Below are 24,268 nucleotides of genomic sequence, written 5' to 3'. Positions count from 1 at the left end.
AGAACAATACACTATATGCACGTAATAATGATTGCCAAAAAAAAAATTACAAACAGAATTTTTAATGTTTTGAAAATATAGGTACATGTAGTACAAATATGACAAGAATTCTTAATTTAAATAGGTCTTGTTGTTAAAATATTAAATTAGTTGTGCATGTATTACTTCATTTTTGAGGTTATCTTTCATTGGCTTAGATAATCATATCAATACATGTAATACCAATTTTCCATTAAGGCCATTGCATTATTCATTTATTTGTACTGATCGTGAAATCAATCTTTCGAAAATAAACACACACAAAATAAGAACCCCAACTGGGCTAAACAACATAATGGGAATGACAAATCCACAGGGACTCAAAATAATACAAACAAGTATAATTACGTGCATCCATCAAAGTCTATTCTCCCTAAGATATCGTTTTTTCCACTGCTTTATCTGATAAAGCAGCTTTCTTTTTTTTTTTACTTAATTTTCAGCTAGTTTATTTGAATAAATAAAATCTATATTACACTTGATCATACTTAATAAATAAAAACTCCATACACTAAACTCACCAATAGGACTGGGAGGGACTGTCATGGACCCGTTAGGTGCCCGGCCCTTTACAGGGGTACCAGCAGCTACTGGAGCCAGGGGAAGGAATGTCACACGGGGCCCAGGAGATGAGGGCCCATACTGGGTGCCACCTGAGGATGGTGGGGGTGGGGGTGGAGGGGCACCACCAGGGGGGTAGTAGATCCTGCCAGCAGGTCGTTCAGGTGATGTGGAGTAGGCTGGTAGGAAGGTCCTTCCTGATCCTGTGGACTGGATAGGATTAGCTGCCACAGGCACATAGCTCATCTGTCCCACGGGGTAAGAGGTCTGTGTACCATGGGTGCCTGGTGTCTGGGTGGCTCCTGCTGCATAAACTGGGACAGAGCCATACCCAGAGGTCTGTGTGGCTCCATAGCCCGGTGTCTGGGTACCAGCATAGCCTGGTGTCTGGGTACCAGCATAGCCTGGTGTCTGGGTACCAGCATAGCCCGGTGTCTGGATACCAGCATAACCTGGTGTCTGGGTACCAGCATAACCTGGTGTCTGGTTACCAGCATAGGCGGGAGTCTGACCCACTCCTCGGTTCTGGTTCGTACCCTGAGGGAACAGACTGCTGTGGAAGGAGCCAGTGCCAGGCTGGTAACCAGGAATGTTTTGTGAGGGCTGTGGCTGGGGGCCCAGACCAGCATCAACCATACCCGGGTAGGCTCCAGTAGTCTGAGCCGGTATATAAGGTTGTGGTTTATGTACTGGCTCGAATGCTGTTTTAGAGCGAGAAGATCTTGTTCTTTCTCGTCCTGATCGACCGTGCCCAGATCGTCCACTCCTGTGACTTCTCACACTGCCTCGGTCAGATTCACCGCTTCCACCTTTTAAAATCAAGACAATTTGGTTACATTTCCAATCAAACAGCTAATCATATACTTATATCAACAAATTTCAAATGCAAATCTTTGAACACAAATTTCAATTCAGTAAAGAATACCAACCCCTGCCACTGTGTCTTGCTCCTTGAGTTAGCCGTCCTTCACTTGACCTTGACCTTCCAGCAGGTCTACCCCCTGATGGTATTCTCCCATCTCCTCTGTCTGCTCCAACCCCTGGTTGCTGGCCACCAAACGAAACTCCACCTTGAGCTGAATACATTGGACCCTGAAAAATGGTACAAGTAAACCACAGTAAGTTATGTCCACTATAGCTAGTAAGTTTTACTTGCAAGGAAAAAAATTACAGCAAATATATCAACAATCAAAGCAACATCTATTACTCTTAAGAAGTTTCTTTTTTACCATTGTTCCTCTAGCATTTGCTCCAACAGGTGCCCCTGGCATGAATCCAACAGGTGCCCCATGCTGCTGAGTTAATACTGGTCTGTATGGAGTAGGTCCAGAAGCTTGACCCTGGTGATGTATACCCTGGGAAAAAGGGCAATGTATATTGTTTCAAATTCATTTCATTTACTGTAGATTGGCAAATAGTCATGATGGTTTTAATTTCACTATGTTCACAATTTATTGTTTTTCCACTTAAATAAACCCATCATAATTATTAACAAGTTTTTCAGAACGTGCTAATGCTTATACTTTGATCAACTAGTTTTCATGGAGCATGAAATTAAAACCATTGTGATTGGGACTTTTTGAGAAATTGGGAAAGTTTAACACCGTGGAATTAAAACAACTTACAGTATACCTTTTAAGCTTTTAAATGAAAGTGAAACTAAAGGATAGTTATATTTAAAGAATTCATTATATAAAGAATGTCCTTACCTGAGCAGGACCTATCCCAGCACTGGCTGGAGTTCCCATTGTCCCCTGAGGTTTAGGCATGGACTGGATGTAAGCAGACTGCATGGCCAGGGTCTCCTTCAAACGATTCACCTCCTGGCGGAGTCTCCATAAGTCATCATCAAACGCAGGGCCAGCTGTCAGAAAAGAAATCACATTGCTCAAAAAAAGTGCATCAAATAGCCTACAATTACAAAATTCAAGTAGTACTTAGCTAATATATGTATTGTTGTTCTGTCAATCAGTTATACATTCATTGAGTGTTCTGTGAAAGAGTTTGTAAATCCTGACCTGCAGCACTGCCCCCTCCAGCCATGGAGTCCAAAAGATGGTTCAGATGTTCAATTTCCTGTCGCTGAGTTTCCAAAATGTCATATAACTTGGTCAACTCTTCCTCTTGGGCACCTACATAAAACACAATCACGTCTAAGCCCATAGCATCTTAGAATCAATTAAACCTGTTATAAGTAACTGAAAATGAATGATGGTCAAATGTTTCATTTGCTTTTTATCTAAAGATGAAAACTTACTATCATGGTACTTTTTTTTTCATTTACAGGTACTTATTATGGGAATTCCTGATAAGTACTGACACAAGACTTAATTTGCATTTTTCACATAAGTGTTTCCAACATTTCTTTGATGGGGAACATTCAACAGATCATGCAGCAATGTAGAAAAATAATTTGCATGCAATTTATTTGACACTGCACATCCACCAAGTTATGAACAACATGTTAATGCTAGGAAGATTGGAGGTAACTGGACCATGATTAAAAGAAGTGCTCCCATTCTTATTTCATGTGAATTCATGTTAGTGCACTGTGTAATTACCTGCTTTTGAATTTAAATCAGCTGTTTACAAAGAAAATAAGAAAGATGAACATGAATAAAATAAAAAAAATTCCTCAATGATCATGACATACATGTATGATTTTCAATCTCTTTCATTATAAAATAATATTGCCTTCAACTTCAATGATCAAAATATCCATGAATGATTCTCTGTCTCTCTATCTGCCCCCTTCTCTCTCTCTCTCTCTCTCTCTCTGTCTCTCTCTCTCTCTCTCTCTCTGTCTCTCTCTCTGACACTTACTGATCATCTGGTTGTTCATCTGTTTGTTCTGTAGTTCTCCGTGGAGGTAGGACTCACGTTCGTCCAGCATGTACTTTAGCTGGTCGGCCGTGCTCTGTGCTTGCTCCAGATCCTGAGCTATCACCTGCATACGGGCCTCATACTTTTCCTGTAACATCATTATCATTGTTACTAATTGATTGTATTTACAAGCATCTGTTTAATATTTATAAAAATCATACCGAACTTGCTATTTTGGCTACCGACTAACATTGGCCAACACAAGTAAAAATAATTCCACAGTATCTTAAAAGTGCTTCAAATGACCTAGATAACAGGTGAAGAAGACCACTGCCCAGGCCCTGAACATATTCTGAACACCAGGAAGTGAAACAGACACTGTTGTGAACAGAATTACGCTCTTGCATTGTGCAAAAATGAAATATTTCCAAATATGAAAGATAACCAGTTTCCATTCATATAAATACTGTACCTTTATCTGATTCTAAAGAAAGGAAATACCACAAATTGATGGTCACATTATGAATCTAACATTCATTTACACTTATTTATAATTAATGGTGCATTGCTTGTATAATATGACACAAAACATAATGTTTACCTTTTCGAGTTCATTTTCCTCCCGAGTCTTGGCTAGTTCCTCTTCTTGTTCTCTCACCATCTGTTCCAACATGGCCGCCTCATTTTCTACACTAGCAAGCTGAAAACAATAAAATACCATGAATTTCTTTTGACATAAAATCTTATTGAGACTTAATTTTTTATTTAAAAGTAGGAGAGAACTCCGTACAAAACATTATCAACAAATGAAATGCCTGGCATCTAGAAACCATTAGTATTGACAACAAGGACTGACCTGTTTGGCGTTCTCGTTCTCTTTGTGCCGCATGTTACGTCGGAGTTCCATTAACTCCCTCTGGAGTTCATCATAGAGAGCTTTCTCCTCAGAATTCAGTGAGTCAGTGTCAGACTCTGGCTTGTACACAATCTTCATTATTGGCCGACCCTGTCAAATAATATCAACCATAACTTTAGCGTGGATTGCCTTCTTATATTTAATTAGTATTGCTATCATTTGATATCTCTGCAATATGAACCAGTATATAAACCATAACTACCTGAGCCGACTTGTTTTCTAGGTCTTTGTAAGCTTCTTTCATTCTCTGTAACTCATTCATCAGCTCCTTGTTGGCCCTTTTTTCAGCCTCCAACTAAAATATAAACGAGGATACAAATACATGTTATTCTTCAGAGTGATGTCTTCACAATAGTTCAGTGACCAAAGTTTTCACTAGACAGTTTATCTCATATCTGACCTTTTCATCTTTACTGTGGTCCTTCTCTGCTCGCTTCTGTAGCCTATTTTCTGCTTTTTTCAGGTTTTCTCGAAGTGTCTGAATTTCAGCATCAGCCTAAAACAATTCAGAGATGGCTTTCAACTTCTAAGAATATGACACATGATACATCATCTTTTAAAACTTTGGCAGACATGGTAACTATTTTTACTACAGCATACGCGAAATCTCATCAAATTCTGTCACACAATTTTGGTAAATTCATTATCACAAACAATAACACTATATGTCTACTCAAAATGCATTAGTGAATTCTACTCAACAAAATTCAGTAGAAGTGTCAAGAACATTTCTAGTTTTCTACAGGAACAAGATACATGACATTGTATAGATCATGTAACTGTACATGATTGGAAGTGGAGATACAGAATTAATTTTACTGATAGATTTATATTTTTAAGAATAGATATGTAGCTTTATAAATCAATAGTATAGGAAAGTTACAGAAATACATGTAACAAAAAAGATATGTTGTATTATTGAATACAATGTATTTTTGAATGTATGGAAGGTAATCTAGAATTTTTTGTGTAAAAAGAAATTTACATAAAATAGCCATCAGACCATCACCAGTTATTAGGTATCAAGGTATCAGATATACCTTGTATAAATACTGTTTACACATGTACTACAAGTTGTTTATATCTACTAAAATTTCAAAACATTGTTTTTAAAAGATTGTCCAGCTAATTCTACACTATGAACTGAGTCTGATGTAAGGAAGCAAAAGGTTATGTACATGTGTCGGTCCCAGCTGGGGGTTGTAATCACTTACGCTGCCCGATTCGAGAGGCTACCAAGGGGAAACATCAAAATAAATAACCAGTGAAATATATCAAATGCATGTTTCAAAATTTACTGCCAATTAACACTGTTACATAAAAACCAATGAATGGTATAAGTAAAGCAGTGGAAACTGTTGTTTAATAGACCGTTACCTGGTTGGTGGATTTCCTAATCTGCTCAACCTCTCGGAGACTCTTGTTGGCATTGTCCTGGATGAACTGCTGGATTTCCTTGAAGGATTTCCCCAGCACGTCTCTGTCACTCTGGGGGCTGATGGGACTCTGTAACAGAGACCACAACCAATGATGAAGCATGAATTCATGTTAAAATGTAAATAAGGGGTGGTTAACTATTAATTACCCATCAGCCTTAGACTTTTAAATATGATATATTTGGTCATAAACTGCAATTTAGTCAAGGAAAAATCAAAATATTCTAGCTTTTAGAATTTAAATATTTTCCTATATCTTTGTACAAATGTCTTTGGCTAGAGGAGGTAAATATAGCCTAAAATGGTCATGCCCATGCAACCCTCTTAAAGTCAACATGGAGAAATGAATAAATGGCCTTACTCTGCCTGCTTTGATAGCCTGTGTCAGGTCCTTCAGCCTCTTCTTGAGCTCTGGGTGAGGGATGGAGTCATTCAGCCGTCTGTCTTTGTCACTTAGCTGAGCCTGATAAACAATGTCAGACATTGGTTAGATCATGAGTAAAATATGCTGATATAATGTAATTTTGGCAATAAAATTACAAAACCATTGTCAGAGAAACCTTTGCTGATTTACAAGCACAAAATGTGAATGTATCTCTATGACCCATTAATGAAAATTTGCATTTTGCTATGAATACATGCATCAGCAACTACATACCGAAGTATTATTAAGTTGACCCTGCAGCCTCCTGATCTCGTCCTCAAGCTGAGATTTATCTCGAGCTTCCTTCATGGCTTTCTCTGTCCTCTCTCTTTCTGTTTGTACTCTCTGCTCATACTGCTGTCTGTCATTCTGTCAAATACAAAATTCACGTTTCAATAAAAACTTTATATACCTGATATTTTTTATATCATTAAATTCTAAATCTAGACTTCTAAATAAGTATAAGAGCCTTTAGTGAAGGAGAACAATGCTCAAATTTTGATCTAATATATTTATCTTTCTATCCCTCTTATTTTTAAAATCATATTTATGTCAATTTTAAGTAAGTATGAACATAAAGTCCATTTGACAGTAAATCTATCTCTTTGACTGTATTTGACCCATTTTCTAGATGTTTGAATGGCTTACATTGATCTTCCTCTCGGCCTCTTTGAGGGCCTTCCTCATCTCCTGGAGTTCCTGGGCGGTGGTCTCCATCTTGTCCTGGTACTCGGCATCCTTGGACCGGTTCCGGTGGATCTGGTCCTCCAGCGTCCGGTTCATGTCCTGGTGCTGTGCCAGGGAATCCTCCAGCTCCATTAGTCTCTGTAAAAATCAGATATAAGCTACATAAGTGTATGTAACATCTAGTCTTTATAAATATGAACAAGAAATCTAGAACTTAAATCTATATGAGGCTAACTAACCAAACATTAGTTTCAGTCTCCATGGATAATTTGTTCTGATATACATGTATAAGGAAACATTACTGAACATTTTTTAGACTTCAAATTTTCCACAACTGAGAAATGAATATCGTAATGAAATTTAAATGCTTTAATTCTTTTCAGGATAAGTGTTAATTGAAACACATTTTAAAATTTACCTGTTCGAGAGTTGGCACCTTGCCAGCCTCACTGTCCAGCACACTGAGTTCTTGCTCGAGCTTGCGACACTGATCTTCTAGAGTCATTTTCTCACTGAGCAGCATCTCGTAATCTCGCTGAGCTTTCTGACCTTTGGTCTTGACATGAGCCAGATAACCTTGTAAACCTCCAACAATGTCATCTAGCTCGTTACGAATGGAGTCGTTACTTTCAATGCGATCTAAACACGAACAAGAGATAACGCAAGTTAAACATCACAAAAATTCTTTTTAAAAATAAACCCTTTCAAATGTCATAAAGCTAAGATTGGTTTTAATGTGAGCCTGGAGGCGGATTGTTTGGCTGATTTACCGTCATTGAGCTGGGTCTCGAGCTTCTTGATGTCATCCGTTTCCCTGGCGATGGTGTCCAGCATGACCTCCAGCTGTTGGTTCAGCTGTCCGTACATCTGGTTACTCTCACTGATCTGCTGCTCCTTGTCAACCATCTCTGCGTACAGCTTCCTCTACAAACAGACAGAAAGGTCAAACTTATGGTCAGCTTCTATGAAAGATGAGTACTAAAATCAACAGTTTTCTTTTTTAATATTTACCAATTCACTTTACCAGGTACATAAAATAATTTGATATCCCCCCCCAAAATTCACTACATTACAAAATGAAAAAAATTGCAACTTCTGACTGTCAATAAATTACTGCATTAGGATTCAGTACAGGTGTTTCAATGAGGGTGTGTCCATTTGTAATTAAGTTATACATCTTCAGTGACTCTAATGATGCAATTTCTCTTTAATGACCCTAATAAAGCAATTTCTAACTATATTTAGGGAATACACTGATGACACTGTGACATATTCAATGACATAAATGGCGCTGCGACTCACGTATTTGGGGTCCTTGGTGTCCATCCTCTCCAGCTGTCCCTTCAGGCGCGCCACCTCCACCTTGTTCTGATGCATCGAGTTCTTCGTCTTGTCAATCTCTTCCTCTATCTGGGTCGCACTGTCTCGCAGCTCATTCACCTGTCATCAGATGATAACTCAAATATAATATACAACATTCTTTATTGTACTGTTAATAAGTAAGGACAGCTCATTCATAGATATCAGTCAAACCTTGATATAAAAGTACTTAATGAAAATAATTAGGTTAAAGATGCACTGTACCATGTGATAAATGTATCTCATGCACTGTGTGAAACAAGCATCTCATGCATTACTTGATGGAAGTTACATGTGCACTATGTGATAAAGGTAACCTATGCACTGTAAAAAAGATGTAACCGTCGCACTATGTGAAGGATATTACCTATGCTCTGTTTGATAGATGTAACAAGTGTGTTATATATTTTACTTATGCACTGTGTGATAAATGTAACTAAGTGCTGTGTGAAAGATGTAACCTATGATCTGTGTGACAGAAGTTGCTTATGGATAGCCATCACTTATTCGTTGTAAACGACATAATTTATGTGATAGATGTAGCTTGTGCACTGGATGATAGATGTAATGTATGAACTGTCTGATAAATGTAACAAATGCCCTTTGTGCTAAATAAAACTTAATATGTACTATGAAATAGATGTTACTATAAATACACCTTATAATAGATTTCACTAAAAATTGTATTTTTTATACAGTATGATAGATGCAACTTATACACCATGTGATGAATGTTACATGCACTATCAAATGGTTTCAACAGTGAAAATATATGAATCTCTACTTAATCGAGATTAATTTGTAATGTATACTTTGTGTTTAGTTGTAATGGCTATAATTGTTCATCTATGTGACACCAATGAACCCGTAGACTACCCACCAGCTGCATCTTCTTGGCCATCCTCTGTCGGATCTGGACCTTGATGTCGTCTTTGTCCGGGATGTCCCCCATGCGTTTTAGGTCCTTGGTGGCCTGTAGCAGCTTCCTCTCCGTCCCCATCAAGTCATCCTGCAGCCGCTTCAGTCTGTCCTCAGCTGTCAACAACACACCAACCACAGGCCTTAGTCACTACCTCTACACTCAATGTCGTACCAGGATGTTTCAAATGCATCTCATATATAAGTGATTGAATTTTCTTTCCTGAATGCTACTATATTTTTTTTTCATAAATTTATTTGTATTTTTTAATAAATAACATATAATCAGAAATTTGATTAGTAGTGAGATAAAAAAAATAATAAATTAAAAAGTACTGCACCACCTGAAAACAGAGTATTTTGATAATGTCAGACTGTGATATTATTTAACTTCTAGCAATTGCTCACACATAGACTTTCAAATATATGTACATCTAATATGATCACTTGATATTATTTGTGCTGATAAATGAATTGCATAATTTCTTGTCATAATTACACAGAAAAGAATAAACAGAAATGGCATGATGAATGGTTTTCTCCACAGGGAAACACTTGAAAGATTTGTACAAACTGTTTTTAAAAAATGTGGGTATTTAAAATATTAGAGAGTGAAAGATATTAAATGAAAGGAACATTAATGGAGAACAAGAGGTCATTGAAAGGTCCATATCCCACGATGCAACATCACCAGGGCTGGGGGATTAGCAACAAAGAGTACTTCTACATACAATAATCTAACTAACGGTGAAGTTAATAATGGAATATGAGCAAAATGGAATATAGCAAAAAGAAAAAATAATTTAAAAGCTAATGCTAGCAAAAACGTTTTCTTTCTTTTAAAAAACAAATTGAATAAAATTTTAATTTGAGTTTTATTTCTATTTCATTTGAGTTTCATTTGGTAGTGAGAGCACTTTGAAGTTTTTCTTCACTCAAGGCAGGTAGTTTTTTAGGCCTAGGAGCAGGTCTAGATCGAGATTCCACAATACAGGATCCGTCAAAGTGCTCTCACTGATGTCCCTCAAGTGGAAACTTTGTCAAAATTGATTTTTTACTCAAACTCTGGTCTCCTTGCTCTCGTTCAATCAAAACATAGAGGTGTAATATACTTACTCTCCTTGACTCGGCTATTTGCTATTTAAAGTCATAAACAAATAAACAATGGTCATCGGTGAAAATTGAACAATCAGTTTGGTTTTCATATACATTAAACATGGCTTACATGAGGGCAACAAAAAGACATGGACACATATTTATGAAGAGAAAATGAAAACATACATCTATAATTAAACTAAAACTATCACCATTATTACACCATCAAACCATTTGACAAATAATCTATTGAATGTTAAACACACATGCTACCACTAATCTACCAGTAAATAGAACTGAAAGACTTTTTTCATTTAAATTCAACTAGGACTATCAGTTCACGTAAATATTTGTTTTCAGGAGAAAAGAGGAATTTTCATTTGAAGTTTTACAAATTCAATTCCCAGCTAAATTAAGGACTGCAATAAAACAGAGTTCAGTATTTGCAAATTTCATGCCTGCATGAAACAGCTAATCCAAAATTTCACCCTGCATAGTAAACTTGTTTAAACTATAAGCTACACACTAAAGCAATTAACTTATGTGTGGGGATTTACTGCTCAAAATCGTCTAAGGATCTCTTAAAAATTGGAGAATTGATTAAAACTAAAACTGACATTAAGGCGGACACAAATATCTACAAGGTGGTAAATTATAACCATTTTATCGATTTTATAAAATGCACACAACTAGAGGGAACAGTAGTGCATCCCATTTTATTCTCTTACCATCTTCTATAGCCATGGGTAACGCTAGTTGTAAATGACCAATATGTGTAGAAAGTATGAATCATAGAAATAATGATGCATTGTCATAATGTATCCAAAGCATATATAAATGCACAGGTGGTATTTTCTATTACCGGTAAATGTTTCATGCAACAATAATATATACACAGAATTTTGATTATGTAAGTGGTAAATATCTGCCCTGCAATAAATTGATCCAAATTTTGATGAATCCAGACATAAAACAATTTTGAAGCTTGACAAGCCTTGAAAGATAAGAGAAGTTTCATGGCCTTTTTTATATCAGTATTTACCCTACAGATAATGAATTTATTTAATAACTTTGACGCAACCAATAAGTCGGATTAGTCAACATAAAAAAAAACCACACAGACATTTACCACATGAGACAACATGATCGTCCGTTATACATAATGACATGATGTGAGATAGCATATTGTACAGGTACTCACTTTTCTGGACTCGGTCCTGTTTCTGAGCCAGCTCAGACTCTAGCTGGGCATTTAACCTCTCCATGACCTCCACTTTCTGGGGGCTGGGCTGACTGTTGACGCTGGCGTGTTGTTGGGGGGAGCCTGATAGATCCCCCTCCCGGGCGTACTGATTGGCCTTGTACCTGGCCCTCCCTATGTATGGACTCTCTCCTAGCCCCCCACTGTCATCTCCATCCTACAGAGAATCAGGGACATTATGTCGGGACATTGATATCAGCATAAGTGCTGAATGCACCAACACAATCAATAAATGCTTTATACTGGTAATCACACAGAAACATAAAAAGCAAATACTAATTTAAAATGTGTGTGAAAGTTAATTACATGTACTTGAAATTCAATATATGTACATCTAATTTTGCTAAAATTTCAATGGTAAAACAACTGTAACTGTTAATCGAGCTCTGTCTATAGGTACCCAACAAAATATCTGTAACTTAATGCTAATGCCATGATTCCATTCTGAAGTTATCATGCTTAATTTCGAGATAAGCATACCGTGTTATAATTGGAAGGACTTTTGCCAAGACTGTCGAACTTGGAGTCAATTTTATAGAATGCCAATTCCTGTTCTAGCTGATAATGCTTTTCACAGGCTTTGTTCAGCTCAGAGGTTTTCTTTTTTAGCTGAAACATAAAATACAAAATAATGATCCAATAGTCTCTATTTCTGACTTATGGCAGCAAGACAAATAGCTCTTAAGAATGTTTAACAGCTCAATTATTTATTATGCACTCGAGATACATTGTAATTGGATTTATCAGTTGGATCGGAACTACACTTTTACTTAAAAGTCAATTGAATCACAGAACATATTCCTGTGCGAAAATTATCCAAAATCCATTCTTTGGTCTTTTCTGATTGGAAAATCATACTTGGCTAGGAGAATGTCTCACAATATTTAGCCTGACTCACAGAAAAAATCATGTGCAAAAAAAAAAAAAAAATATTCTGAACGCATGGTCAAAAGATATTTGAAAAAAAAAATGCATTCACATATTCAAGCTGAATATAAAATGGTATTCCACATATACAGAAATAGGTGTAAATTCTCATCCATTTTTATATTATGTATATCCATAAGTGATGAGCACTGAGTAATAATAAGTGTCTATGAACCCACTTACTCTTGGAGTTTCTGATCGCTCAGAATCTGAGAAATTACATCCCTACTCCCGAGTTCTCGAGGCACACGACTGTGCACCAACACGCTCACTTCACAAGTTCACTATCATTAATTCCGACATATAATAAACATATTGAAAACCATCTAACTCAGGACGATTAAACTCCTATGTGGACACAATTGTAGTAAGACAGATTTCAATTAAATCAGTTGTACGTGACAGTATTGTGAAGTAAATGCTGCCGTTTCTCGTAGACATGTATTTTCAAGCTTTTAACTTTCTATTGAGATGATAACAGGGGTAATCTTTTGAGGGATTAATTGCCTCATTTAACTAAACTGTATGCTTTATTGAAATTCACTATTTGAAATTGTCCTTCTACATCAAATGCAAAGAAATAAATTTAGATATGAAATAAAATATAGCACTGGAGTTTAATTTTTCAATTCGTACAAAAATCTTTTCATTAGAATTATAGGTATTGAATTATTGTCATTGCTAAATATCCCCATACTGAACCCCAGTTCAGAAATATCAGCTCTTTAAACATTCCTTACAATTCAACTACAGAAATGGTGAAGAAAAGCTAGAAATTTATCTACTGTGCAGGGGCATTTACCATAAGCCACTATTATCTAGTACAAATAGCCTTAGTCGGACCATGAAGAGAATCACAGAGCTTGACAGTCACAAATTCATTTTCACTGGACTGATTATTCCATAGACCTGATAGTCTCAGTAAACTGACTTAACACTATCAAAATATTACACTAAGCAAGAAAACAGTCTCTTAAAAATCGATGGAATTTGCATGATCTTATTAATTAGATTAATTAGTTTGGTCCTGAAAGCATAGATCAACATGTTTAATTGATACATGTAATTAATATTGCAGTTCTAATCATTGTACCAGCTAATTAACACCTTTAAATTCTAATTATTTTGACAGCCATTACAAAATTGATTGTATCTAACCGAGTGAAAACAACTCTTACGGTGATGTAAAATGAATTCCTACTGATCAGCAAAGTACTAATATATGAACAGACTGGTTATTATGCATATTTATGGTGGATGTACAAATCCATTGGAAGATTAAATCTTCTACATGTACCATCCAAACTTGACCAATCTCTTTACCTGCTACACTCTATGAACAACATTCATCTTATAACCTTTCCTTGATGGTTCACATTGACATATTAACCTTGTTCAGGCCCTGCCATCACCAACATTTTTAAACCACTCAACTCAGTCCTCAACTCAAATCCTTGAAAGAAAAGTGTATGAATTTGAGGGCAAAACTCGGACTTGAGGCTGAGTATTGACTTGAGAAAAGTTGGTGAAGTATTGTCAATGTAAGGAGAGGTGGGCTGTACCTGAAATGGTGGGGGTTTACCGGTCACATCCCAGGTCTCCTTAGTTTTTGGAAATGTCCGCCATTCCATAGTGTGCCTACATGATTGGTTAGTGATTTGCTGTGGGATTTATCATACAACACTCATATATCCCTCAATGAATTGTCACAACATCCAATACAAAAAAAACTACAAATCCAAAAAATTGCCACACTGTTGTTATTGCCTGTGGTTCTATATGGAATGGCATCCACCAAAACAGAGAATTATGAGAAAGTGCAGCATGCAATCTGCACACAAAAGGAATGGGTTTCTACATGTTTAAAGACATATTTGTACCACACGGTTGAGCCGACTTCTAGTTTCTCATTTTGCTTTATTGGACATACATATATTCTTTTGTCCTCCCTGCTTTTTAATCTGAGATTAAATGGGATTAGATATAGTGTTAAAAACTCTACATGCAGTTTCTATAATCTCCCGTTACAACATTTAATGACCTTTAATTTCGTGTCTCAATATCTGTTATAAATGTCTACCCTGCATAAAAGTCACCAGAAATGCAGTTTATAAATAGGATTGACAAGGAAGATAAATATCAAATTATTGGATCACCACTCACTTCATTTAAATCTATTGATTATTATGTATATATGCATGTCCATCAAACCTTTTTTCTTTAGTTAGAAAAGAAATGATTAATTCAGCTTGTAGATATTTACATGCATACTGATTTCCCCTTTATTCCTAACTTCATTTGATCACACAAGTCAACTTTTTATATATCAAAAACAAATTGCATCACAGACATTTAAGTCATTACGAATATCTATCAGTATATATCATAAACGCAATAGAGTAATCTCCCTTAAAAATGCATATACAACCTGCGATAATTCAGAGGTATTATGGGTCTCAGGAATAATGTGCTTTTGTTTTCAACAAAGATCAAACTCAAGTTCACGCTATATCCACTATATCCTCTCAGAGTTTAAGAACTACATATCCATTCCGTAACTCCTTGACTCGTAAAGAGCTGGTTATATATACATGTATTTAGTGTATAATCTTGAAATCAAAATACATATTCATTCTATGAATTTTCAAACCCTTCTTTCGATGGAGGTATAGATCTATGCTATGATTCAAAGGGTTACAAAGTCATAACTAAACATTCATGTATCACCTTTGGGTTTAATATGACTCACCAGGTAATCCTTGCGTTTGAGTTAAATAAATTGTATATATGTTTTGACTCACCAGGTTATCCTTAGGTTTGAGTTCTATGCATTGACATACCAGGTCATTTTTGAGTTTGAATTTTATGCTTTGACTCACCAGGTCAACCTTGAGTTTGAGTTCTATGATTTAACTCACCAAGTTAACCTTGAGATTGAGTTCTGTGCTATGACTTACAAGGTTGTCTTTAGGCTAAGACTCACCAGGTTTTCCTTGAGTTTGGGTTCTATGCTCTGACTTATCACCCTTCAAATCTTCATCTGCGCTATGACTTACCAGTGCTTGGTCACTTTTTAAATAGTCAGAGTTAAATAGTTCTATATCTAGGCTCTGACTAACCACATTGTCCCTGAGTTTGACTTAAATAGTTCTACCTCTAGGCTCGGACTCACCAGGTTGTTCCTGAGTTTGACATAAATAGTTCTATATCTAGGATCTGACTCACCAGGTTGTTCTTGAGTTTGACTTAAATAGTTCTACATCTAGGATCTGACTCACCAGGTTGTTCTTGAGTTTGACTTAAATAGTTTCATAACTAAGCTTTGACTCACCATCTAGGCTTTGACTCATCAGGTTGTCCCTGAGTTTAGGTTAAATAGTTCTATATCTAGGCCCTGACTCACCAGGTTGTTCTTCAGTTTGACTTAAATAGTTCCATAACTAAGCTTTGACTCACAAGGTCGTCTTTGGCCGACAGCTCGCGCTCCATGTCCTTCATCCGGTCCATGGACATCCTCTGCTGCCTCACGATCTCCTCTTGCTGAGCCTTGAGAAGGGACGACTCCTGAGCGGACAGGTTCTTCTCTTCCTCGAGTTTCCTCAGTCTCCAGTCATCCTCCTCCACCTGTCTCTCCAACCTCTCCAGCTCATCTACAGCAGGTAAATAATACCAAATTAATGTTCCTATCATATGGTACATGTTATGTAAAATCTTTCAATACCATTTTATATGCTACAATAAAATTTTTATATAAGAAATAAGGTCTCATTTTTTGGATGTATATTGGGATAAAAATATGGGTTGATATGTGATCAAATCTTCCATAAAGCCCTTATTTACATTTGTAAATTATGGCCATAACATTGCTCCATATATTCTTTTTTGTGTTACAAATTTAAAATAGTTCAACAGTTTTTCAAGTATGTGATCAATATAATAAATAAATATTACACTACCTTTTATCCTAACAAAGTGAAACAGTTAAGAAAACTCACTCGTGTATGTAAGGGAAAACTTAAGCAAGTGTAAACATTGCTAAGTTAATGAACAAGAACCTACTGGTATCTTAAATTTTTTAAAATTCTAAAATCTTTTATGCAATGTTTTTTTTTAACATTAGAGCTATTATATATGCATTCCCAACCAACTCTTTTTAAACATCAATATTTATATGATTTATTATCAACAATACTTCCCTTTTTAACGTTTTTTAAAATGAATATTAACTGTATTGAACCTACACCAAATATTTACTCAATAATTAACATTGTATTCTAATAATTTCTGAGCTACGAAGCTGTTTGTTTTAATTTAATCAATAAATTCAATTTCTTACCTAATAGAATAAAAACAGGGTAAACATTTACTTAAATCCTATTAGCATGAATATTTTGTCATAGAAAAAAGAATGAACATTAAATATTTACATTCAAAGCCATTAATACACTGTAAGCAATTAAGGAGGTAAGGGACACCTCCATATTGGGACTACTAGTGATTTCTTTCAAAATAAGCCATAAAATTAACTCTCACTTTATACATTATTTCCTAAATTATCTTGTAGATTTTGGAAATTTTAAAACGGTGATTACATTTTGAATTTGATGTACCCGGTATTTTCATCAAATTGATATCTTCAGGTGTCCCATCCTAAAACAGGAGTACCCGACTCCTTTGTGGACGTCTAACGTTTATCAGGGTACTGACCTTGTTCAAACCTGTCCCTGGCCATCTGTCTGTCCCTCTCAGTGACCGGCTGGCTGTCCAGTACTTCCAGGGTCCGTAAGTGGTACACCAGGTATTGTCTGTAGTGGGGCAGCCCCGCCACTGGGTTCTCAGCCACCGTTAACTGGGTCAGGTCAGGGAGGGGCTTCAGCTTGGCCAGCTCACTCAGCTGTTAATTAGAACAGGTGGATTCTAAGTAAGTCATTGACTACAAAACTTATATGGCTAGACTAAAACTTAGCTGTTTAATAGAACAGGAGGACTCTCAGTAAGTCATTGACTACAAAACTTACAAATCTTACCCAAGAACTTAAACTCAGTTGTTTACCAAAACAGGGGGACTCTTACAAAGTTATTGAATACAAGACTTATCCTAAAACTAAAACACAACTGTGTAACAGAACAGGGACACTGTTAGTCAATCTACTCTATAAGACTTACTCAACTCATAATACTTTAAGAATGATGTCATAACAATCAGGGAGATATGTCTTGCACTGATTAATTGTGTATAAACTATATACATGTATGCTCTTCACAGTGGCTGCTGTTACAGAAAGTTTTCATACAAAATAGCATGAGGAAAATAATTGCTTCTAATGGAATGAGAGTACCAAGTCATCATTTACACAATGATGCACATCTTTTGTCAGTGATTCTGTTTGAAAGATTTTGGGAGCATGTCATTTTCCAGCTGATGCAAATCTTTTGTCAGTGATTCTGTTTGAAAGGTTTTGGGAGCATTTCATTTTCCAGTTGAATGGATGTTAATTCAATGAAACAAATGTTTATTTGTGAAGAAAAAAAAAGAAAAAGAAAAGGTCTCCGAATGTTTTATTGATATAAAGAAAAAATCTTGTTTACTAACCGACTGCAGATTGTTCTTGCCCAAATGTAATGTCCGTAATGCCCGCAACCGCTTGGCCAGCCAGACGGGTATGTGTTCGATCCTGTTACCTGTCAGGTTCAACACCTGGAGGTACATCAGGTTCTCAAGGCCCTCAATCTTGGGGATCAGGTTGTACGACAGGTTCAGATCCTTCAGCTTTAGACATTTGTCCAGCTTCTCAATTCTCTCAATCATGTTACTGCTAAGATTGAGCTGTTGTAGCTTCTTTAGTTTATCCAGGTTTTCTATGTACTGCAAACAATAACAAGACACATTCAAACTTTGCACTCATATTTTATAAAATTTACATATCTTCTATGGGGAGGACATCAAATGGAGCTTAAAACAAGAACTTGCTTAACTAGACAGGAAAGCTTACTGGTATACATTTTATAACACAGCTATAATTTCTACTAAAATAGAAATGACTGGATTCCAAAATAAGAAGCAACAACATTTTTATTAACCATTACACAGTTGCTCCATTGGTACATTTTTTTTCTTTTTTTGCCCATCTAAACTTGCAAACAGTTTTATCCCATCTTGAATTTAACCAGACACAGTTCTGGGTGAAATACTTTCTTATCAACACAGTAATTTAAAAATTGTTTTGATTTCATTGTCTAAATTTGTCCTCTGACATTGAAGGCAAATGGGGGGAAAATAAAACAGGGGCAAATATTTCCTTGTATACAGTATATGTGTTAGTGTATCATGAATGCCAGAAGAGCAGTTGCAGTTCATAATGCCATGAAAAAATGTTTTTGAATTCTTTGAATAAAATATTAAAAAAGCATCGATAATTTCATGTACTTTAACATTAGTACTCGGAGTCTGAGACAAAGCATGCTTAAATTTTTTAAGTGTATTCTGAAACAATATCTGAGTAAAGATTATGACCTTTAATAAGTTAAGGCACTTGATACCATTGAAATCTGAGGTACAACCAATTGTCTCCTCAGGTACATAGGAGTTGGGTTTAAAATATTCCATTGTTATCTAATCAACAGATTTTTTTTAAATATTCAGACCTCGATTATATAATATACAACAGGGAGCACAGTAAGTTTACAAAACCATATAACCAGTGTTATTATCAAGATTAACTGTGAAGTGGGTTAAATATAGAGATCACAAGAAATTTTAACTGTCCTTTTAAAATCAATATCTCCAGGTCATCTTTATTTAAATGGAGGCCTTATTTCTTTCATTCCAAATATCTGGCAATAAGTTAGGATATTAAACTCCTACCGTCAGTGGGAGTGGGTAATAAAAACCAAATTTCAACGCAATAAATCTGTTTACATTTTCATTGATATGGCCATGGTATTATTTAATTTTTCCATCTCCTATGAAACTATTTTTATATAAAAAAATCTGCTAAATGCCAGGCTACAAAGTAATGCATGTCCTTTTATATAAGAGTTTCCAAAATCACAGGTGGATGGTAATTTGCTTTCATTCTCACTTCTGGATAAATTGCTTACATCAATGACGATATCTTATCTTGTGTATACAGGTACGGGGAATAAACAAATTTCAGAGAAGAATACTCCAAAAGCTTCATATACATATTGGGTCTGTTTGTTTAAAATATCAGCTTAAACCCAAAATATTTTACTGATGTGATTACTGAAATTTAAACACTACCATAGTCTCAAAGACAGATTTATTTTTCTGATAAATCAAAACGCTACCTAAATTGGTCTGAAGGTGGGTAAACCTGAACAACCGTATTCTCCTTCTTATGGACATACAAATATTTTATGCAAACAAATACTTCATACAAAACATAAGGTATTTTTTGCCGATGAATTTACCGAAGGAGTCAATTTTAAATGAGGGACATTTTCTATGTGAACTAACACAATGGGAAAGAGGGATTCAATGTTTTCTTTCAAAGTTACTACACAAAAGTGGATAATTGTTCCTAAATGAGTTTCAGTAAAAATGGATTTTTTCAATGGCACTTTAAAATATCTCTATTGTTGCGTCTTAATGGTTACCTTGATTTTTTTACCGCCCTCTTTGGCCAGGGTCAGATTTAGGTTTGTGATCATCTCAAGGGCATCCTCTTTGGCGATTTTCTTGACCAGATCCTCTGTTATGTACCTCACACCAGCCTGACCCCCTGTTGATGCAAAAAGAAATCACAAACATTGACCAAACATTTAAAATGCTGCAACTATTGACAAGAATCATTCTTGATTTACTGACATATACGGTATATATCACTCTGAAAGTATTAATACTTTGGTTTTATAAATATTTGTTGAATACCAATTTTCATGGATTTTGTTGTTGAGTTGATCCATGAAATTAAAGATTCTTCAAAGTGCAATATTCAATAACACATTCTATTAATAGCATTATTAACCACAAATTTACTTATCATTAAAACTTTGATTTTCCTTAAATCCCTGAAAATTGCAGTCCATGAATATACTGTAAATGATAATACACAGTATGATAATTTCTTCATTACCTTGCTCTCCAGGCACACTAAGCCCCCTTCTCTGGTCCCCTGGGGACACCGCCCTCCGGTGAGGTGAGGGGGTGCCATAGGAATTCTGTACTTTCTGGGGAATGTCCTCAGCAGAGTGAGCAAAGTTCCCTCCCCTTCCTAGGGACTTGGAGTTCCCCGGGGATCCTCTGGAGGCCTTGGGGACAGGGAGATTGGAGTGGCCTCCCCTTGTTATTCCCCTCCGCATTTTAAATCAACTGTGCATTCTGTAATTAAAAGAAAAACCCATATCATTTCACATCCATTATATCAATACAATAATAGTTTATCAAATTCAATGCCAATAACTTGCTGTTGGTTCCAGTCAGACTAAATCAATTCATCATTTATTAAACACTGACAATCATACAGAAAGAATGTTTTCATAAGCCCATTTAAAAAAAAGTTCTTATTCTAATACTGTTCTGTATTTCTGCGTTTTCTCTACATCAATTCACTTAACAATACTATTCCTGAGGTTTTACAATCACTCATCAAATATGCCTGAATAACCCTAGTAAATAATGAGTGAATACCACGCAAACACAATGCAATTCTCAACATGATATTCATGCAAGCTAAGAGACATATGCACATTTTAAAAACGCTTAATCTCTGAAAGTTATTATTCTTTACAAAACTCATTGAAATCTTCACAATAAATGACTCACAAACACGGGTTTATATATCATACAAAATACATGAGAGAAAATAAACAAAGGTCCAGTAAATCTTAAAAGAACAAAGTAAACCAGGTATATTTCACTGTTCAAGAAACAAGTAATTAATGGAATGCAATTGTATCAAAGAGCATACAGACTTATATTTCAATACCAGTTATAGCAAAATCAGCAGATGGGAGAGGAATTCTTTTCTTAATAATCTTCCAACCTACATTTAAATGCCCCCCCCCCCCCCCCCAATCTAATTAATCTTTCACACTCCCATATTTTATGTTATGCTTTGCGGCATCGAAACCAAAAAGCAGAGGGACATTCTAATTTTAATTCAATTGCCCCAACCTCACCGCTGGCTACAACCAAGTTTTTAGACTGTTCAATCATTTACTACTTGAAACTCGTGTTTATGCAAGTAAAACTAACATTAAAAGTTCCAAACTCCAACTATTTAAAATAAATTATCTGGTATTAGAGCCAAAAGAACATTTTGTAAGCAAAGTAAAACATGCCATAATATACTATATGTACATATCTCATAAATTCATTTTGTGCAACTAAACGTACAAGTTGCTGAAAAAAAGCTAAATATATTCCATGTAATTGAAATCTTATTAGGTACATGTAGTTCAAAAAAAATCCCCAGGTTACGCATAAATGGTAAAATGGGAAATAGAAAGAACGTTTAAACAAAAGTATGGCTAACGAAATAATTTAACGACTGTCACAAAGGATATTAAGAATTGAATAGCACTGGCCTTTACACTTTAAGAATTGTCCAAACATGCTTAAAGGACTCACTCCATTTGTGCTGACTGTTCACAAAAATCCCTCACTATAGTACACCCAAAACAACAGAGCAGAAGATATGCATTTCTTTCCTATGTAATAACAGACCAAACTAATCCTTCAGTAAGAATGCCACACTCCTGTGGACAGGCTCCTTTACTGACGATCACTGGCACAGTTCCAGCCTCAGAGTCGATATTTGTGAATTATCTATAAATGTATTTAGGAAATTTAATGACCGCCAAACCAGCTAGCACTCTGAAGCACTTACATTCTTACAGAAAATGACAGGCACTGTGTAGCTTTCTTCTTCCATTGTGTGCCTCGAACTATGTCACCTCTTATCTAACATTAAACACTCCAAAAAGCAATCAACTTCTCTGATAACCCAACATATATCATTAGGACCTTTAATAGCATTCTATCAATTAACATAATGTATGATAAATATTTGGTTCATATAAAGCACTTTTCCCTTTTTACTGAATACAGGAACATTTTGGGAATGCAACATTTGGCTCCATTTTGGCATTTTAAACTGAACAAATTTATCCCAGTCTATTCAAACACATTTTTCATAGGGAGCTACCAGATAGGTACACTTGCATTTAAATATAAATTCATAATACCACTGTATAAACAGTACATTATATGTACCCTTAATAGCAATACTGAAATATATATTTACCATCAATGCTCAAGTATACAACAAACTACATATAGTAAGGAAAATTGTCAAAAAAGATGTTTCCTCTTGTTCTACTGGGTGTACAGTTATACCTTTATGATTTATAAAACAAACGTCAATACAGAAGCCTTTCCTCTCAGATTTATTAGAGAGTGTAAATGTACCAACTGACACCAGTGAAAAAAGGTAATTCACATGATTGTTTGAACAAGCTGCTTTTTGCCATATACATGTATTATTTTATTCATTCAATGGCTTGAAGATTTTAAATTTACAATTGTTTCCCGATAAAATGCAAAAACTGCTCATAATAAAAAAAAAACCCAGTCAATTGTTTTTATAAGTTTATAACTAGCTCCTTTTTTTCATAAACAAAGTTGGCAGTAATCCCAATACCTCGAGACTAAATCCAATCTTACATCTGTACATTATGTATTGTAAAGTTAAGCATAGATCTTGATGAGAAATATTTTGTAAACGCATTGTTTGCTTCTTGTTTCTTGTCAATATGTTTCAACACGGATGAAAAGCACACATGCGAGCAAAACTTAGAAAACTAAAATAAATTAAACTTGCATGAAAGTTTTATCAAAAATAAGCCTCATTAAAGACAATACATACATCTGTGAAAAATTCAAATTTACTTGTTAATCGATCATCAAAGGGTAAAAATCCAAGGTTTCTTGAAAGAAATGTTATTTCGATTAACCCAGAGAAATTGATTTACCCATAGATATTGACAAGAACAAAAAAAAAACAACAAAAAAAAACCAGATTTCTTACACAGATTTAACAATGCAAGTCTATGAAAAACCTGGCATATTTCCTCCATTTTAAAGGACAATTTTAGTGCTATCATGCATCATATGTCAATTGCAATGTAAAATCTCCAAAGGGATTTTTCATGCTTTTGAATAAATAAAATATTTATTAATAAGCCCAGAGGTATTTATTATATAAGAAAATGTGCTGCATATATATCTTGGGACAAGGTATAAATTACTCTAACATCCATGTAACTTTTTAAATTATTTTTCCTCTATTTTTTCCAATACTTCAAAAGGCATCTACATTATATTCAAAACGTGTTATGGTGTGAACATTCCATGCAATATAACTTTAACACATTTTAACAAGATTAGGAAAAGATAGCTAAATAAAATTCCACACAACAGCCTGAATAAAATAAAAAGAATGCAGTTATGGTCTTAACGATTAGATAGAGATAAAGAGTTCAATGAATGCTAACTGATTTTTAAAGGGATGGATAAGGTATCTCATTTGTCCCAGCATGTCGCAGAGAAAAATATTGATCATTACAGTTCATAAGTCAATCAAATGCAAACAATGCTTTTAAAAACAAGAAGCCAAAATCACAAACTCAATTTATCTCATTTAAAAAAACCTCCTACCTTTACAAAAGACGAGAAAATAGCTTAAATATCCCTGGTCTATCGTTTTGTTGTCATTGAATACGCGCCATGTCCGTTTCTGCGGGATTGGTTTATCTTATTTTCAACTTTGATAAAAGATAGTCAAAGAAATAATGTT

General features: G+C 35.3%; 1 protein-coding gene across 13 annotated transcripts in view; it reads right to left on the bottom strand.

The window, feature by feature from the left end:
• LOC128192211 (centriolin-like) overlaps positions 1-24,212 on the bottom strand; it is a 43,705-nt gene extending 19,493 nt beyond the window's left edge. For 2 of the 13 annotated variants that reach the window (XM_052864721.1, XM_052864727.1), the window contains exons 1-28: positions 22,042-22,396; positions 20,546-20,790; positions 20,067-20,191; positions 18,040-18,312; positions 17,154-17,340; positions 15,903-16,096; positions 12,000-12,128; positions 11,460-11,676; positions 10,280-10,300; positions 9,126-9,280; positions 8,189-8,326; positions 7,657-7,810; positions 7,305-7,525; positions 6,848-7,024; positions 6,434-6,568; positions 6,137-6,238; positions 5,717-5,845; positions 4,740-4,835; positions 4,542-4,634; positions 4,280-4,429; positions 4,025-4,123; positions 3,424-3,571; positions 3,162-3,182; positions 2,619-2,732; positions 2,310-2,464; positions 1,830-1,955; positions 1,530-1,692; positions 561-1,409 (exon numbers count right to left, since the gene is read on the bottom strand). In XM_052864721.1, coding sequence (XP_052720681.1) covers positions 561-1,409; positions 1,530-1,692; positions 1,830-1,955; positions 2,310-2,464; positions 2,619-2,732; positions 3,162-3,182; positions 3,424-3,571; positions 4,025-4,123; positions 4,280-4,429; positions 4,542-4,634; positions 4,740-4,835; positions 5,717-5,845; positions 6,137-6,238; positions 6,434-6,568; positions 6,848-7,024; positions 7,305-7,525; positions 7,657-7,810; positions 8,189-8,326; positions 9,126-9,280; positions 10,280-10,300; positions 11,460-11,676; positions 12,000-12,128; positions 15,903-16,096; positions 17,154-17,340; positions 18,040-18,312; positions 20,067-20,191; positions 20,546-20,771 — 4,597 coding nt within the window. In that variant the 5' untranslated portion in view covers positions 20,772-20,790; positions 22,042-22,396. Of the gene's footprint in view, positions 1-560; positions 1,410-1,529; positions 1,693-1,829; positions 1,956-2,309; positions 2,465-2,618; positions 2,733-3,161; positions 3,183-3,423; positions 3,572-4,024; positions 4,124-4,279; positions 4,430-4,541; positions 4,635-4,739; positions 4,836-5,716; positions 5,846-6,136; positions 6,239-6,433; positions 6,569-6,847; positions 7,025-7,304; positions 7,526-7,656; positions 7,811-8,188; positions 8,327-9,125; positions 9,281-10,279; positions 10,301-11,459; positions 11,677-11,999; positions 12,129-14,008; positions 14,262-15,902; positions 16,097-17,153; positions 17,341-18,039; positions 18,313-20,066; positions 20,192-20,545; positions 20,791-22,041; positions 22,397-24,129 lie in introns of those variants that run through there. The other 11 variants (XM_052864722.1, XM_052864719.1, XM_052864730.1 and 8 more) reach the window with 9 other exon arrangements.
• Positions 24,213-24,268: the final 56 nt, after the last annotated feature.

Source organism: Crassostrea angulata, chromosome 7, assembly GCF_025612915.1.
Source record: "Crassostrea angulata isolate pt1a10 chromosome 7, ASM2561291v2, whole genome shotgun sequence".
NCBI lineage: Eukaryota > Metazoa > Mollusca > Bivalvia > Ostreida > Ostreidae > Magallana > Magallana angulata.
The sequence above is the reverse complement of the archived record's forward strand: the minus strand, read 5'-3'. Positions and strand labels throughout refer to the sequence as shown.